The sequence below is a fragment of the Macaca nemestrina genome, chromosome 9 (genome assembly GCF_043159975.1).
Source record: "Macaca nemestrina isolate mMacNem1 chromosome 9, mMacNem.hap1, whole genome shotgun sequence".
NCBI lineage: Eukaryota > Metazoa > Chordata > Mammalia > Primates > Cercopithecidae > Macaca > Macaca nemestrina.
The window spans coordinates 19,447,127-19,461,228 of record NC_092133.1 but is presented as its reverse complement, the minus strand read 5'-3'; the positions used below and the strand labels follow the sequence as shown (position 1 = coordinate 19,461,228).

The 14,102-nt window shown below is 39.0% G+C and overlaps 1 protein-coding gene across 4 annotated transcripts in view; it reads left to right on the top strand.

The window, feature by feature from the left end:
* LOC105467056 (tudor domain containing 1) overlaps positions 1-12,620 on the top strand; it is a 53,443-nt gene extending 40,823 nt beyond the window's left edge. For 3 of the 4 annotated variants that reach the window (XM_011716379.3, XM_011716388.3, XM_011716395.3), the window contains exons 19-25: positions 343-618; positions 1,148-1,267; positions 2,370-2,486; positions 5,860-6,027; positions 6,861-7,088; positions 7,695-7,741; positions 7,823-8,866. In XM_011716379.3, the coding sequence (XP_011714681.2) occupies positions 343-618; positions 1,148-1,267; positions 2,370-2,486; positions 5,860-6,027; positions 6,861-7,088; positions 7,695-7,741; positions 7,823-7,915 (1,049 nt within the window). In that variant the 3' untranslated portion in view covers positions 7,916-8,866. Of the gene's footprint in view, positions 1-342; positions 619-1,147; positions 1,268-2,369; positions 2,487-5,859; positions 6,028-6,860; positions 7,089-7,694; positions 7,742-7,822; positions 8,867-11,259 lie in introns of those variants that run through there. The other variant, XM_071069091.1, reaches the window with a different exon arrangement.
* Positions 12,621-14,102: the final 1,482 nt, after the last annotated feature.

The window sequence follows — 14,102 nt, the reverse complement described above, 5'->3', positions numbered from 1 at the left end:
ATATCAGCTGACATCTTCTACCAGCATAATGGTTAACTCAGAACATGATGGTGAATTCTAAAACAGTACTCCTTTTTCTATTGGAAAATGCCAGGTAAAGATACGTTAGCAGAGAAAGTAAGGAAAGATCCTGAGCCTCCTAAAACCCTAGAGTGTATTAGTAAATGCATTATCCGTAAGTCAGGCATGCAAGATGTAGGTGTGTAATTGAATATTGAAGATACTCAGGTTTGCTGACCTGAAAGTAAACTTGGCAAAGACCTGGTCCTGGGTACGGGTACTACTAAAGCAAAACTGAAGCTTGTGCATAGGATTCTTTTTACTGCTGTCCTTATTTTCCAGATATACAGTCTAGAAACAAACATTGGTCTGAAGAAGCCATAACAAGATTCCAGATGTGTGTTGCTGGGGTAAAATTGCAAGCCAGAGTGGTTGAAGTCACTGAAAATGGGACAGGAGTTGAACTCACTGATCTTTCCACTCGTTATCCCAGAATAATCAGTGATGTTCTGATTGATGAACATCTGGTTTTAAAATCTGCTTCACCACATAAAGACTTACCAGATGACAGACTTGTTAATAAACATGAACTTCAAGTTCATATACAGGGACTTCAAGGTAACGTTTTAAAACCATTTTATTTGTTTAAATTTGTTATTCTTTGCTCTCAGAGACTGAAAATTATTCCGTCACAAATGACAATTTTCCTGTAGAGATAGGCTTTACGGACATAGATTAGTAGGTTAATATTAATTATATTATTGAAAGATAATTATTTTATTGAACAAACATTCATTTCAATGTAATTATCAGATAAACATATATTATACAGAGATAATCTCCCTTAGAAGCTTGAGTAAATTGTAAGAATTAAGTATTTGACAGAGATGGAAATATAGAGAAATACACTACAGGAGTGTAATAGTTCAAGGATTTCATTGTAGACTGAACTTTTTTGTACTGCCCACACAATCCCTCAAATGGAATAGATTGTTTTGTGAAAATACAGATTTTTATTTTGGGGATTTGGAAATGTTGATAATCAATTGATGAACAAATGATTGAATTAAATATGTTACTGAGGAAAACAACAGTACATTTTTTTTTTTTATTCCATGTGTGAGACCTGTGTTTTGTATGCTTCCAGCTACCGCTTCAGCTGAGCAATGGAAGACGATAGAATTGCCAGTTAATAAAACTGTGCAAGCACATGTATTAGAAATCATAAGCCCAAACTTGTTTTATGCTCTACCAAACGGGATGCCAGGTAAGAAACCAAAATTTGAGAAATATTTACGCTCGTCTTTTAAACTGTAAAATGGAAGTGCCGGTCTTGAATTCCTTAGGAAATGAAGGGGAGAAGAGGCTCACTGTTTTAAGGAAGAACTGATCATAACACTTAAGGCCAATTTAGTTACGAAACACAAGTGGGAACTTGAAGGGAAGCCCTACTACAGTCAGCACCTGCCTGCCCAGTGGCCTGGTCTACAGCTTTTTATAACAAAAGTGTCCTTAATTACTGTATAATTTCTTGTTTAAAAACACGTTCTCTATATTGAATCATATTTAGTGCTTTAGATATATCGAAAGACTTTGTAATCCATTCGTAATCATAGCTTTACTACACCTTAGAGACTTAGAGAAATGTTTCATACTAGAACGAATCTTGAAGAAAAGTAGCACATAAAAATTTATTTTTAATTTTCTTTTGTTCTTTCGTGAAAGTTACAATTAAGGAATCCCTTAAATGTATATGACTTTATCCTTGTAGTATCTGAAGATGCAAGTTGAGTGCTTTTTAGAATAATTTGCAGGCACTTTTAAAGCTGAAAAAAATGAACCTTTTGTTTCAAATTTTCAAAGTTAGAACTGTGGTAATGCCAATAACTGCTCTTAAATTTATCTCTAATACTACAAAATGATCTTTATTCTGTGTACCAAAAAGCAGGAGCTTAGGGTTGATTCTGACAACATGTGGTATGATGAATTGGAAATGCTATTGAGGATAGTTTTATTAAGTATAGCACTCACTGTGAAAAGTACACTAAACAATTGTAAAAATACAACTTAGTAAGTTTTCACGGAGTGAACAAACCAGTATAACCACCCTGATCAAGCAATTGATCCACCGGAGGCTTCCTCCCTGCCCCCTCCCAGTATTGATTGCGTACCTTCTGCAAATGGCAACCAATAGTGGGTATATTTATTTTCAAATATAATGTATATTTTATATACGTGTGTATATTTTCAGTATGCATATTTTAATACACAAAGGGTTTTTTAATTGATTAGACTTGCCATTCTTTTGTATACTGTTAATAGTAGCATTTGAAATTTTCTTCACAAAAGATTGCTTTTGTATATTTTAGAAAATCAGGAAAAGCTGTGCATATTGACAGCTGAATTATTAGAATACTGCAATGCTCCGAAAAGTCGACCACCCTATAGACCAAGAATTGGAGATGCATGCTGTGCCAAATACACAAGTAAGGTTGTTTTAGGGAAAATATTAGAGGAAAGGTATTTAGTCTGTTTTCTTTTACATGATACTATGTAGATTTTGGTATTTTAGCTGCTTATTTCATTTGGTTTAGGGAGAGAAATTAAGGAAGGCAGTCATGTGGATTTAATTCATATATTGGTCATTCAGCTTTTCGATTCTATATAGATTATTTTTAGGCAAGGATATAGGTAGATTTCTACAAATCTGTCAGTACTTACAGATAACCAGCTCGAGATAACCACACTTCTAATGGATCAGTCACGTTACACTTATTTATGGAGGGGTTGCAAAGAATTCATAGGGTTCCATATGTGAATGTACTAAAAGAAGGATGAAATGCTTCAGGGAGTCAGGCTCATTGATGAGGGTATACTTTGAGCATTCTCTGTTTTAGTATCTCTTTTTAATAAATTTCCTATGCTAATATAAATAACACTTGGATTTGCTTCTGGGATCAAGGTTAAATGGAGCGGAGCCAGGTTACAGTGCTGCTTCATGGTCCGCACTCAGGTCCAATTGGCAGGCCTGTTACTGGGGGTCATGGATAAGTATGGCTCCTGCCAGTCCCTGGGCAGAGGTGGCTGGTGGCAGGATGGCAGCCACATGGGGCAAGAGCTGAGATCAGTTGGGGACAGGGCTGCTTCCAGTCAGTAGCTAGGAACAGGGTCTTGAAAGTCTGCCACTGGGGCATGGGCCTGCCTTCTCAAAGAGCCTTCCTCAATCTTGGGCTCCAATGGCGTTTCAGAACCCCCATCTGTATCCCAAACCTCTCACAAAGGCATTTTTGTGGTTAGATGGGCATCAAATTGCTTTTGTTCAGGGTGCACAAGTTGGGGACCTTCAAATTTCATGGTCTTGCAGATATCACGCATAGTTTTGTTTTTCTTTTGTATGAGAACTGGATCTACACTTTCCCTTTCTTCCCAGGATAAATCATAATTTTTGGTTCTGTAAGTATTCTGCCTTACTGCATTAGGACTGCATGAGCACTGTTCACAGCTGAGCTGTGCAGTGTATTACAGTTACATTCTCGTTTGCCACTTTTGTTGTTAGTGTTCTATAGACTTTCACTAATTATTTCTAGTGCTCTGCATTAGTGCAAATTCCTGTAAAGAACACAACATGTACTTTATCAACTATTACCATATTGGAGGCATCTTCAGCCTTCCAGTCTGCTTCTGCACAGGCTGCTTGTCCTCCAGACCTGAGCTGTTATCCTGGGTTTTTCCTCACCATGCTGAGATTGTTTCAGCCCTGACCCCCTTATTTCCTGGATGGTGCTTCTGCCCCCCACACCATGTTAGCTAGATTTCTTCCTCCCTCCTCCCACTTTGTTTTTTGGATCCTCGGCTTCCCTTTTGATTTACTCCAGTATTTGGGCGGATCCTGTCCTCCAGAAGCTGAGAAAAGGTGCATGTAAGACATTTTCTGTTACCTCCTATGTTTGAAAAAGTCTTTAGCCTAATCATTAATCGATAGGTTGCCTGGATATAGAATTCTAGATTGGAAATGGTTTTTCCCTTACAACTTTGAAGGCACTGCTTTTATTGTGTTTTAGCTGTTGGTGTTTCTGGTCAAAAGATCAATGTTATTCTGGATTCCACAAACTTTGTATGTTTTTTCCCCCTTTCTGGAACAGTTAGTGTTCTCTTCACCTGTTGTGAAATTTATGATGTGACCTTAGTATGGTGTTTCTTTTTCTACTATTTTGCTGGGCACTCAGTGGGTGGACCCCTTAAGTCTAGAAATTCATGAGCTTCAGTTTGAGAAACTTTCCTGAATTAATGCTTTTAGTTCCTTTTGTTTTCTGTTCTGTTAGGAGCTCCAAGTCTTCTAATGCTTAATTTGGACTCTTCTGCTAAATGTCCTTTTCTCTCATCTTTTTTGTTTTTAAAGAGATTTCCTCAATTTCACCTTCCAACTTATTAAATTTAGGTTTTCATTTCTATCACATTTTAAATTTCAATAGCTTTTTTTTTTTTTTTTTTTTTTTGGTTTTTCATGTGTATGTGTTTTAATACTACCCTGTTCTTTCAAGCGTGGAATGTATTTCTCCAAGGATATTACTGTCAGTCTTCTAATGTTCATTGTCATGTTCCTCCTTTGCCTTGGTTTCCCTAAGGTCCTATTTTGTTTTGGTCTCCTCTGTGATGTTAGAAGCTTTCTGCAAATCTCTGGTGATCCTGTGCTGTTCCTGTATTTAAGATGGGGCACTGAGAAGTTACTGGGAAGTTGCTTTGAGAGTGGGCAGGGGCTTATCCACTGGTGGCCTTCACTGTGGGTGATCTGGCTCTGCCATTTCACTGCAGACTCCCAGTGTCGCCATCTTGATGGGCTGTCACATGGGCGGGTTGCCTCCTGCCTGGAGTGCACAGCTTGCCCGCCGGTGTTAAACTCCCCCTGGTCTGCTCTGCCTCATGCTCTCCAGTCCATGGCCACTGTGGTTCATTGTCTCCGGAGAGGAAACCTCCAGTCTTCTGCCCTCAAGTAGAAGCATTATTAAAACATGGGAACATAAAGCTCACCATTCTCTTTAGCAACTTAAAAGTAGGTGTTATATGTAAATAAGTGTATGAACCAAAGCCTGTTCAGATGTCTTTGCAAGTAACTCTGCTTCCTTGGCCAGTCATTTCCAACTCCATCTTAACTCCTAATGTTGAATGAGTAGCACCAGTCGTTGAGACTTTAGGGACTGGGGATTTGTGACGCGAGCTGGGATGCTTTTTGGCTTCCCCATTGCCAACTTTGGTTGAGCTACCATGGCTCTATTAAATCATTTTCATTCAGACATCTGCTTTCCAGCTTCCAATATTCTGTGGTCTTTTCTCTTGTTCTCTATTCTTGTGGTTTTACACATTAAAAAAAAAAAAAATCCTGTTAGGGATTGGGCCCAGTGGCTCACGCCTGTAATCCGAACACTTTGGGAGGCTGAGGCAGTAGGATAACTTGAGTTCAGGAGTTCAAGACCAGCCTGGGCAGCATGGCAAGACTCTATCTCTACCAAGAATAAAAAATTAGCTGGGCATGGTGATGTATACCTGTAGTCCCAGCTACTCGAGAAGCTGAGGTGAGAGGATTGCTTGAGCCTGGGAGGTGGAGGTTACAGTGAGCCAAGATTGTGTCACTGCACTCCAGCCTGGGCTACAGAGCCAGACCCTGTCTCAAAAAGAAAGAAAAAAAATTCTATTACATTTTACATAGGAGTGTAGAGGTAAATGCTTATATTTAGTTTGAAGTCTAACCAGAAATTTTGGCATGGATTTTTAAGTGACGTAAATATAACTATGGATAACCATCTTAAAGTAGGAGGAGTCACTGACTGTAAATTCTTACCTGAGATTTCATTCTATTTTCAGGTGATGATTTTTGGTATCGTGCAGTTGTTCTGGGGACATCAGACACTGATGTGGAAGTGCTGTATGCAGACTATGGAAACATTGAAACCGTGCCTCTTTGCAGAGTGCAACCAATCACCTCTAGCCACCTGGCGCTTCCTTTCCAAATTATTAGATGTTCACTTGAAGGTAGACAGCTAAGTCACTTTCCAATTTAGGTGTCTGGGTTTTGTTTTGTTTTTTTTCCTCTTTGTGTTTCCTAGCTCTAAGTCTGAATCAAATGGGTATTTCCAGTAAGTGCCTTAATGTTTTTAAATATTAAGAGTTTTCAAATCAGTTTCATATTCTTTATTGAATTCTCACAAAAACTATACTCAATGAGTCTTTGTTTTATAGATTAGTTTCAGAGGGCCAGGGTTCAGAGATTCGGTTTGCCCCAGTTGCTGAGCTAGTAAGTGGCAGGGCCAGGATGTGAACCAGGGTGTCTGACCTCTCATTTGGGGTCTTTCTGCTTTGTCACATCTCTCTTTAGGGACTAAAGGCATTCAGATGACACCATTTTTGGCTACCTTATGCATAATAAATCATATATTCAGCTCCTTAGTTGAAATTTGAATAAAGTGAACAAAAATACTTAAAGTAGCTTTTTAGTGTCGCTCCTGATGTCCTTATGCAGAGGACTTGCAGATAATACCATACCAGTTGCTTCATGTTCCTCTTAGGTTTTGACTCAGAGTTGGAAAATTATCTTTGTTGTGTGTTTCTCCTGTTGGAATATATGAGGGACAGATGTGTCTGTTTCATGCCCACTAGTCCAAGATGAGTGCTTGATGCCTTGTTAGGTGATCAGTAAATATGTATTGAATAAATTTGCCTTTTGTAATGCAACAGCAGTAGTACATCAAAGCATACCTAAATCCAGCTGAAGTCCAGTAAGCCTTTTGCTTATTATTCTTAGATAATTTATCCAAATTATATCTTTTTAAAAGGGACTAAAAGACTGTAATATCCATTTTTTCCAGGGTTAATGGAATTGAATGGAAGCTCTTCTCAATTAATAATAATGCTGCTAAAAAATTTCATGTTGAATCAGAATGTAATGCTTTCTGTGAAAGGAATTACAAAGAATGTCCATACAGTGTCAGTTGAGAAATGTTCTGAGAATGGGACTGTCGATGTAGCTGATAAGCTGGTGACGTTTGGTCTGGCAAAAAACATCACACCTCAAGGGCAGAGTGCTTTGAATAGAGGTATTCTTTTCAAGTGTTATTAATAACAGATGTTAAGTGTGAGGAATAAGAGAGAATCAATTTAGTTGACTTGACCTTTTCTCACTCCCCGTGCCATACTGTCTCCTCCTCCTCCACAAATCCAGTGGTGGGATTCTGATTCCCATGGCTGCCGGGGAGGGCCGCCTTGATGGAGGCAGTCCTCCGAGTCCAGATAGTCCTTAGATCAGTCCTTAGTCAGCACTGCTGTGGGAATTGTCACAAAGGGCTTTGAAAATGCCAGGCATTCTGCATGTCCTTATTTCCAATTTACTTTTATCCTGATCAAAAGGAGAAGTCATAGTTTTGAGATTCCATCTTCTTGGTGCTTCATAAGATGTATGTTTAACAGACCTGGCCTCAACCAAAAAGAGAGATGATAGACAGCCGAAACCTTGGAGACATGGGTTGTTAATGTAGTCAAATTCAGACCACGGTAGTAGATCGTCTCAGAGCCCAAATGGATCCATTCAGGTCTCTGTAGTCGGAACCCATGCACAAGGGGGAGAGCTATCTGTATGTTTAGACTCTCAAGTTTCTTCTTTACGTTGTATGTTACCTAATGGCTTATTTTTCTTGTGCTTTTAGAAAAGATGTATAGGATGAAGTGCTGCTGCACAGAGCTACAGAAACAAGTAGGTAACATTTCCTTTAGGTGAAATTATACTCTTAACGTTTTTAGAAACTAAATCATACGGTTTCTTTTTCACCCACAGGTTGAAAAACATGAACATATTCTTCTCTTCCTCTTAAACAATTCAACAAATCAAAATAAATTTATTGAAATGAAAAAACTGTTAAAAAGTTAAGTAAGTTAAATTGTATGTTTTCGCCTCTTTTATGATCACCAATAGGACATCTTCAGGCATATTGTCAGGATAGAGCTCACGAAGTGAAACCTATTGTAAGGCTGTACTTTTGTGATTTAATGACGTGAGGTTTGGTCGTAATGCTTCTGCTGTTTTTGTAGGTTTATCTGATCGTTTTCCTTTGCCACTGCTAACAGAACTGAACCCCCAGGGGTATTCCAGTTGTGATAGCCTTTCCTTACTGTTGTTCGATTTTAAGAATGCCTATGTTACTGATACATGGAGGGACTTGTAAAACTTGTTGTGACATAAAGCTTAGCCTCAGATCTTTTGTCTAGATTTGAAATTAACTCAGCTCTCACTTGTGCACATTGCTGTAAATATGTTTAGCACTTTTTGTGAGGGTATCTGAAGGGCCAGGAACAGAGAGTGGGCTACACTGAGGGTATTTTTCATTTCAAAACAAAACATACTCCCTGCTTTTGGCTGTGGTGATTCGAGTGTCTGGAGAACATACTGGTGAGTTTTAAACCAGTGTTCCTTCCCCTCCACCCCCTTTTTTATTTAAATGTCTGGCATCCTTCGTTGCAAGATGGCTCTCAGAAATACATTTTTGGTTAAGAGCCAGTTAGAACTTGTGATCAGGGCTGGGAGTGGTGGCTTACTCCTGTAATCCCAGCACTTTGGGAGGCTGAGGCAGGCAGATCACCTGAGCCCAGGAGTTCACAGCCAGCCTGGCCAACATGGCAAAACACTGTCTCTACTTAAAATACAAAATTAGCTGGGCGTGGTGGTACACACCTGTTATCCTAGCTACTTGGGAGGCTGAGACAGGAGAATCACTTCAATCCAGGAGGTGGAGGTTGCAGTGAGCCAAGACTATGCTACTATACTCCAGGCTGGGCGACAGAGTAAGACTTTGTCTCAAAAAAAAAAAAACCACAACAAAAAGCAACTTCTAATCTCAGAATAAAGTTGTCCTCCTCACCACGTTGAGTTGTTATAGTTCCAGCCAAAAACAAAGGAACTTTTGTTGGTTAACAAGTTTATGTTAGACTGGAAATAGTTCGAGAGGTGGCTGTATTACTCTTCATGAATCTTTTATGGGTGTAGTGACTCTCAGGAACCAACTGCCAACTGTGTTAAAACGTATCTTTCAAGTGATAATAGACGATTTCTTTGTTTTTTAAGAAAGGTCAACTGAATTATAAGCTAAATGTAATTAATACAAGATCAACTATCTTGATTCTTAAGTTTCCTTTTACACATTTTGGGTTATTACAACTTTCAATCCTTTCTAATACATTGTCTTGATACTGTTTTGTGTGTTTGAGCTTAAAATCTTTTAATCTTTTTTTTTTTTTTTTTTTTTTTTTTTAAAGAGATGGAGTCTTGCTCTGTCACCCAGGCTGGAGTGCAATGGCGTGATCTCGGCTCACTGCAACCCCTGCCTCCCAGGTTCATGCCATTCTCCCACCTCAGTCTCCCGAGTAGCTAGGACTACAGGTGCATGCTGCCACGCCTGGCTAATCTTAAACTTAATGGTGATTTTAATTTCATAGATTAAGGAACATGCAATGACATGGATTTTTGGAATTTAGTCCTAGTACCAAGTCATTTTATATATATATATATGTATGTGTGTATATATATATGTATGTGTGTGTGTATATATATATTTTTTTTCTTTTTTCTTTTTTTTGGATGAAGTCTTGCTCTGTCGCCCAGGCTGAGAGTGCAGTGGTGCGATCTCAGCTCACTGCAACCTCTGCCTCCGCGGTTCACGCCATTCTCCTGCCTCAGCCTCCTTAGTAGCTGGGACTACAGGTGCCCACCACCATGCCCAGCTAATTTTTTTGTATTTTTAGTAGAAAAGTAGAGACGGGGTTTCATGGTGTTAGCCAGGATGGTCTCGATCTCCTGACTTCGTGATCCGCCCGCCTTGGCCTCCCAGATTGCTGGGATTACAGGCATGAGCCACTGTGCCCGGCCACAAAGTCGCTATATTTTTAACCAAGTTGGTTACCCTGTATGTTCTTCTTATGTGTGTAATAGGCCTTTTTCCTAAGGATATTGAAAGTGCTTACACATACAACTTAAAGTGAAATTTCATTGTTTCTCCATAGGTTTAGGATAGGGCTTAGTAGCTTTCAAATTAATTTGATATAAAGCATAGTAGTTGAACTGGATTTTTCCTTACTGTGGGAATACATAGATATTTTATTTACATTTGAATACGGTGTAATACCTTGTGTTTGGGTAGTGCATATTTACAAAGCACTTTTACATCTATTCACATACTTAATCTTCACAATACCCTTGAAAAGAAAGTAGGACCCATTTTACAGTTAAGGAAGCTGAGGCTCAGAGAGGGGTACAAGACTGTCCAAAATCACACACAGGCTGTGAAACTAGGTCTTACGACTCAAAACAATTCTCTCAACTTCCCTTAGCTGCTACATGTACAGTATCCTTTTAGATCAGATCAGTTCCACAGGGCATGAAACTAGAGGGTTATATTATTGGGAAAAAAACGATGTACAAGGTTGCTTAAGCATTACTTCATTGTGGTGAAAATAGAGCTGAATATTTACTCCTTTAAATTATTTGGTGTAGAATGGGTGTAAATATGTATTTTGGCCAGGCATGGTGGCTCAGGCCTGTAATCCCAGCACTTTGGGAGGCTGAGGTGGGCAGATTGCATGAGGCCCAGGAGTTTGAGACCAGCCTGGCCCATATGGTGAAACTTCATCTCTACCAAAAAAAATATAGAATTAGCCAGGCAAGGGCACACACCTGTAGTCCCAGCTACTGGGGAGGCTGAGGCAGGAGAATTGCTTGAACCCAGGAGCCAAAGGTTGCAGTGAGCCAAGATGGTGCCACTGCACTCCAGCTTGGGCAACAGAGTGAGACCCTGTGTAAAAAAAAATAAGTAAAAGACAAACACATGTTTTTCATCATCTCTCTGGAGAGATTTAGTTGTTAATTTGTTAATTTAATTGTAAAATTGCTAAAACAGAAGTGCGGTGGTGATAAGAACATAAAATCCTCTGTAATCTGTTGCTCAAGTGATGTTTCAACACACAAGTTAGTGTCAGATACCTTTTATTTATGAGGAGAGCATGAACAACTGTATGTTTTATTTGTGAAGGAGAGTATAAACGGCTATACTTAGCATATATTATGCTATGTTATTGTGGGTTAATTTTCTTAACTGACAGGTCTGACAAATGCATAATTTCAGTTAAAAGTGAATATTTGGTTTGCTTGTGTTTGAAATTAAAAGCCATAGCAATTGAGTTTTTGTATAAGGCATAATGATAGTTGATTTTTTTCTTTTTCAGAAACAGCCTCTCTTGGAGGTAAACCCTTATGAGACAGGAAACAGCAAAGGCTAGCTTTAGGATAGAAAGTACAGCACCTGTTTTTTTTGTTTATGGGAACCTTTTTTTGTCCTCTTTCTCTGTAATGACCTTCTATGCCTCTATTTTTGCCTGCCTGCCATTCTCCTATTAGGTTGGTGGTTTTTATTTTCCTCTAAGTTCCTCCCACCGAATAAGTATTACATAGAAAATTCATACCAAATCTATGAGAATACTGGCAAGGAATACATAGGGGCTTTCTACTATATATGTAACTTTTTATTACTTAAAGATACTGAAGGAAGGGCCAGGTGTGGTGGCTCACACCCAGCACTTTTGGAGGCTGAGGTGGGAGGATCCCTTGAGGCCAGGAGTTGAAGGTTACAGTGAGCTATGATAGCGCCACTGCACTCCAGCCTGGGCGACAGATTTTGTCTTTAAAAAAAGAAAAAATAAGTAGTTAGTGGATATGAGTTTTATTTTCTGTCCATTTGAAATATTTTGCAATATTCCCTGCATTCTCTGTCCTCTGCCTCTTCCACATAATGTCCTTTGCTTTCATGTTTGTTACCCTCTCTTTTCCTGTTGACTCAGAGGTCATCAATTTCTTTCTCTCCGTCCTTAATTGGATTACTTTTCTTTTGGCCTTTGGGCACAGAGTCTGACCTCTGGACCACTCTAGCTGGAGAAGGAACTTTATGTTCCCTCCACTGCTGTGTCCACACAGTTAGAAATCTGTAGCTAGTTAGATTTTTGTTGTTGTAGATAGAATTTACTGTTTCTGAAACCCAAATACAGTTATCAGTTTAAGGTTAAAAAAAAAAAGTATATATTTTTCCTGAAGCATATAAAATAATCTCAAATTCTCCTAAACCACACATATGCAGAATTATGGGCTGGCTGACTTTATTGCCAACCCCAAAGTTTGAATTTTTTCATGATTTAACTCTCAGGCTATGAAACCTAAGATGTTTCTCACCAACTCATAGCAAATACTTAAGACACTTTTTTTTTGTTTTTTTTGTTTTGCTTTTACTGGCAATGTATGTTGTCTAATCTGTTAAATGGAATATTTCCTCATGTAAAAAGTTGTTAAAACACTGATGTGCTTCTGTTAGATAAAAGTTCCCGCTGCTTTGCCCAATAAAATTATTTCACTTCCCAACCAGCTTTCTCTTGTTTTCTTATTGCAGGCATTTTTGCCAATTTCCTTTTCTTTCTTGTACATACTGGGAGAGTTAGAGGCTTAATGTGTTCATACTGTCTGCTTTATTGTAACTACGGAGGAAGTGCAAAAATACGCAATCACACAATTGCCATTTTTATTAAGGAAAATTAGAGAAACAAGTCAAGGAACACAGAAAAATCAGGAGTCAACGTTTGTCTTCAAATTGTAACATTTTATCCTATGGTACTAGACATTTGAATAGGAACTGTTTTAATTAAATGGAATTTAATATTATTTGCTGATTCAGCTAATTTGCCTTGTTCTCCAAAACAGACTAATATCTACAGCACTAGCCTCACAAATAGAGATATGGGTTAAATGTCTCTTGGATTAATTAGACATAGTGGATCATCAGGTATTCCTTCTGAGTAGATTTAACATGTTTCCGATTTTAATGTGCCAGCTGCATGTTTCATTCAATGAATATTTGAGCTCCCGCTATGATTTTGACATTAAGGTATGTGCCAGATTTTTTATTAGGGCCAGCATAGCTCTATCATACCAGCTGATAGGTTCTTCAGATCCCCTCAAAATATATCTGGTTTGGTCATAAGTACAGTAGAGCTTCAGTCTTGAGATCCCCTCAAAATACCTGGTTTGGTCATAAGTATGGTAGAGCTGAGACCATATATCTGAACAAATGATTTAGTCTTGGGTGGAGGCCTCGTAAATATTAAATCTTACCCAGTTTGCCAGGGAGGAGATTTCTATCATAGGAAAAGTGAACTCCTGGGGGTTGACAAGGGGAAAAGGGACATTTTTGATACGCTTCTTGTTTTGTTAAAATTCTTTTGCTGCAGCAGCTAGAAATGTAAAAGTCTCAAAATTGTGAATGAGGATGATTACTATTCTGAAATTGATCTCGCTTGCTATGTAATAACAGCTCCAGAAACCAACACATGAAGATCCTCACCAGCGGGGACCCTAAGCTGCCAAATTTTCAGAGAGAAATTAAGTCATTGTGAGGCTCACTGCTGAGAGACTGTCAGCCACCAGCAATAGATCGTTAGTGTTACCTAATAGGCTCCTCACCAACACAGCTGCCTGGATTTGGCAAGTTGAGCTCTTCTGGGATCAGCCAAAGAGGACACCTGGGCTCCTCACCAGTAGGTGGTTTTGTGGCCCAACTTGCATCCAAATAGCTTTTAATACAAAATTGTCAGAGTGGTTGTTTTTCCAGATAAAGGAAATTGGAGAGTAACCTGTGATTCTAAACATGCAGGCAGTTAAGAAAGAATGGTAGAATGGTTTTGCTTGCCGGAATTAAGGTGGTGAAGTTCTGTTAGAAGTAAGGTTACCGCCCAATCTCACAGGGTGAGAACTGCACATGGCTCACCCAGAGAACCAACCATTAACGTTCTGGTATTGCCCTATATACACGCTGCAGTCTGGTTTTCCTAGGAAAGTTCGTGCATTTTGGCTGTAGCTTCGGATAACCTAAAACTGGCTTCATTTAAGGTGTTAGCTAGCTGTGGCGCCTTAGCCATTTTTTCCATGCTTGCTTGCTTCCCTTAACACCCTGAGGGGATGCCGTTTTTAACACCTTGTGGTGTTAACCTTTTGATGAAGAGTCCCCTATCTCCTGTGATGAGAACCT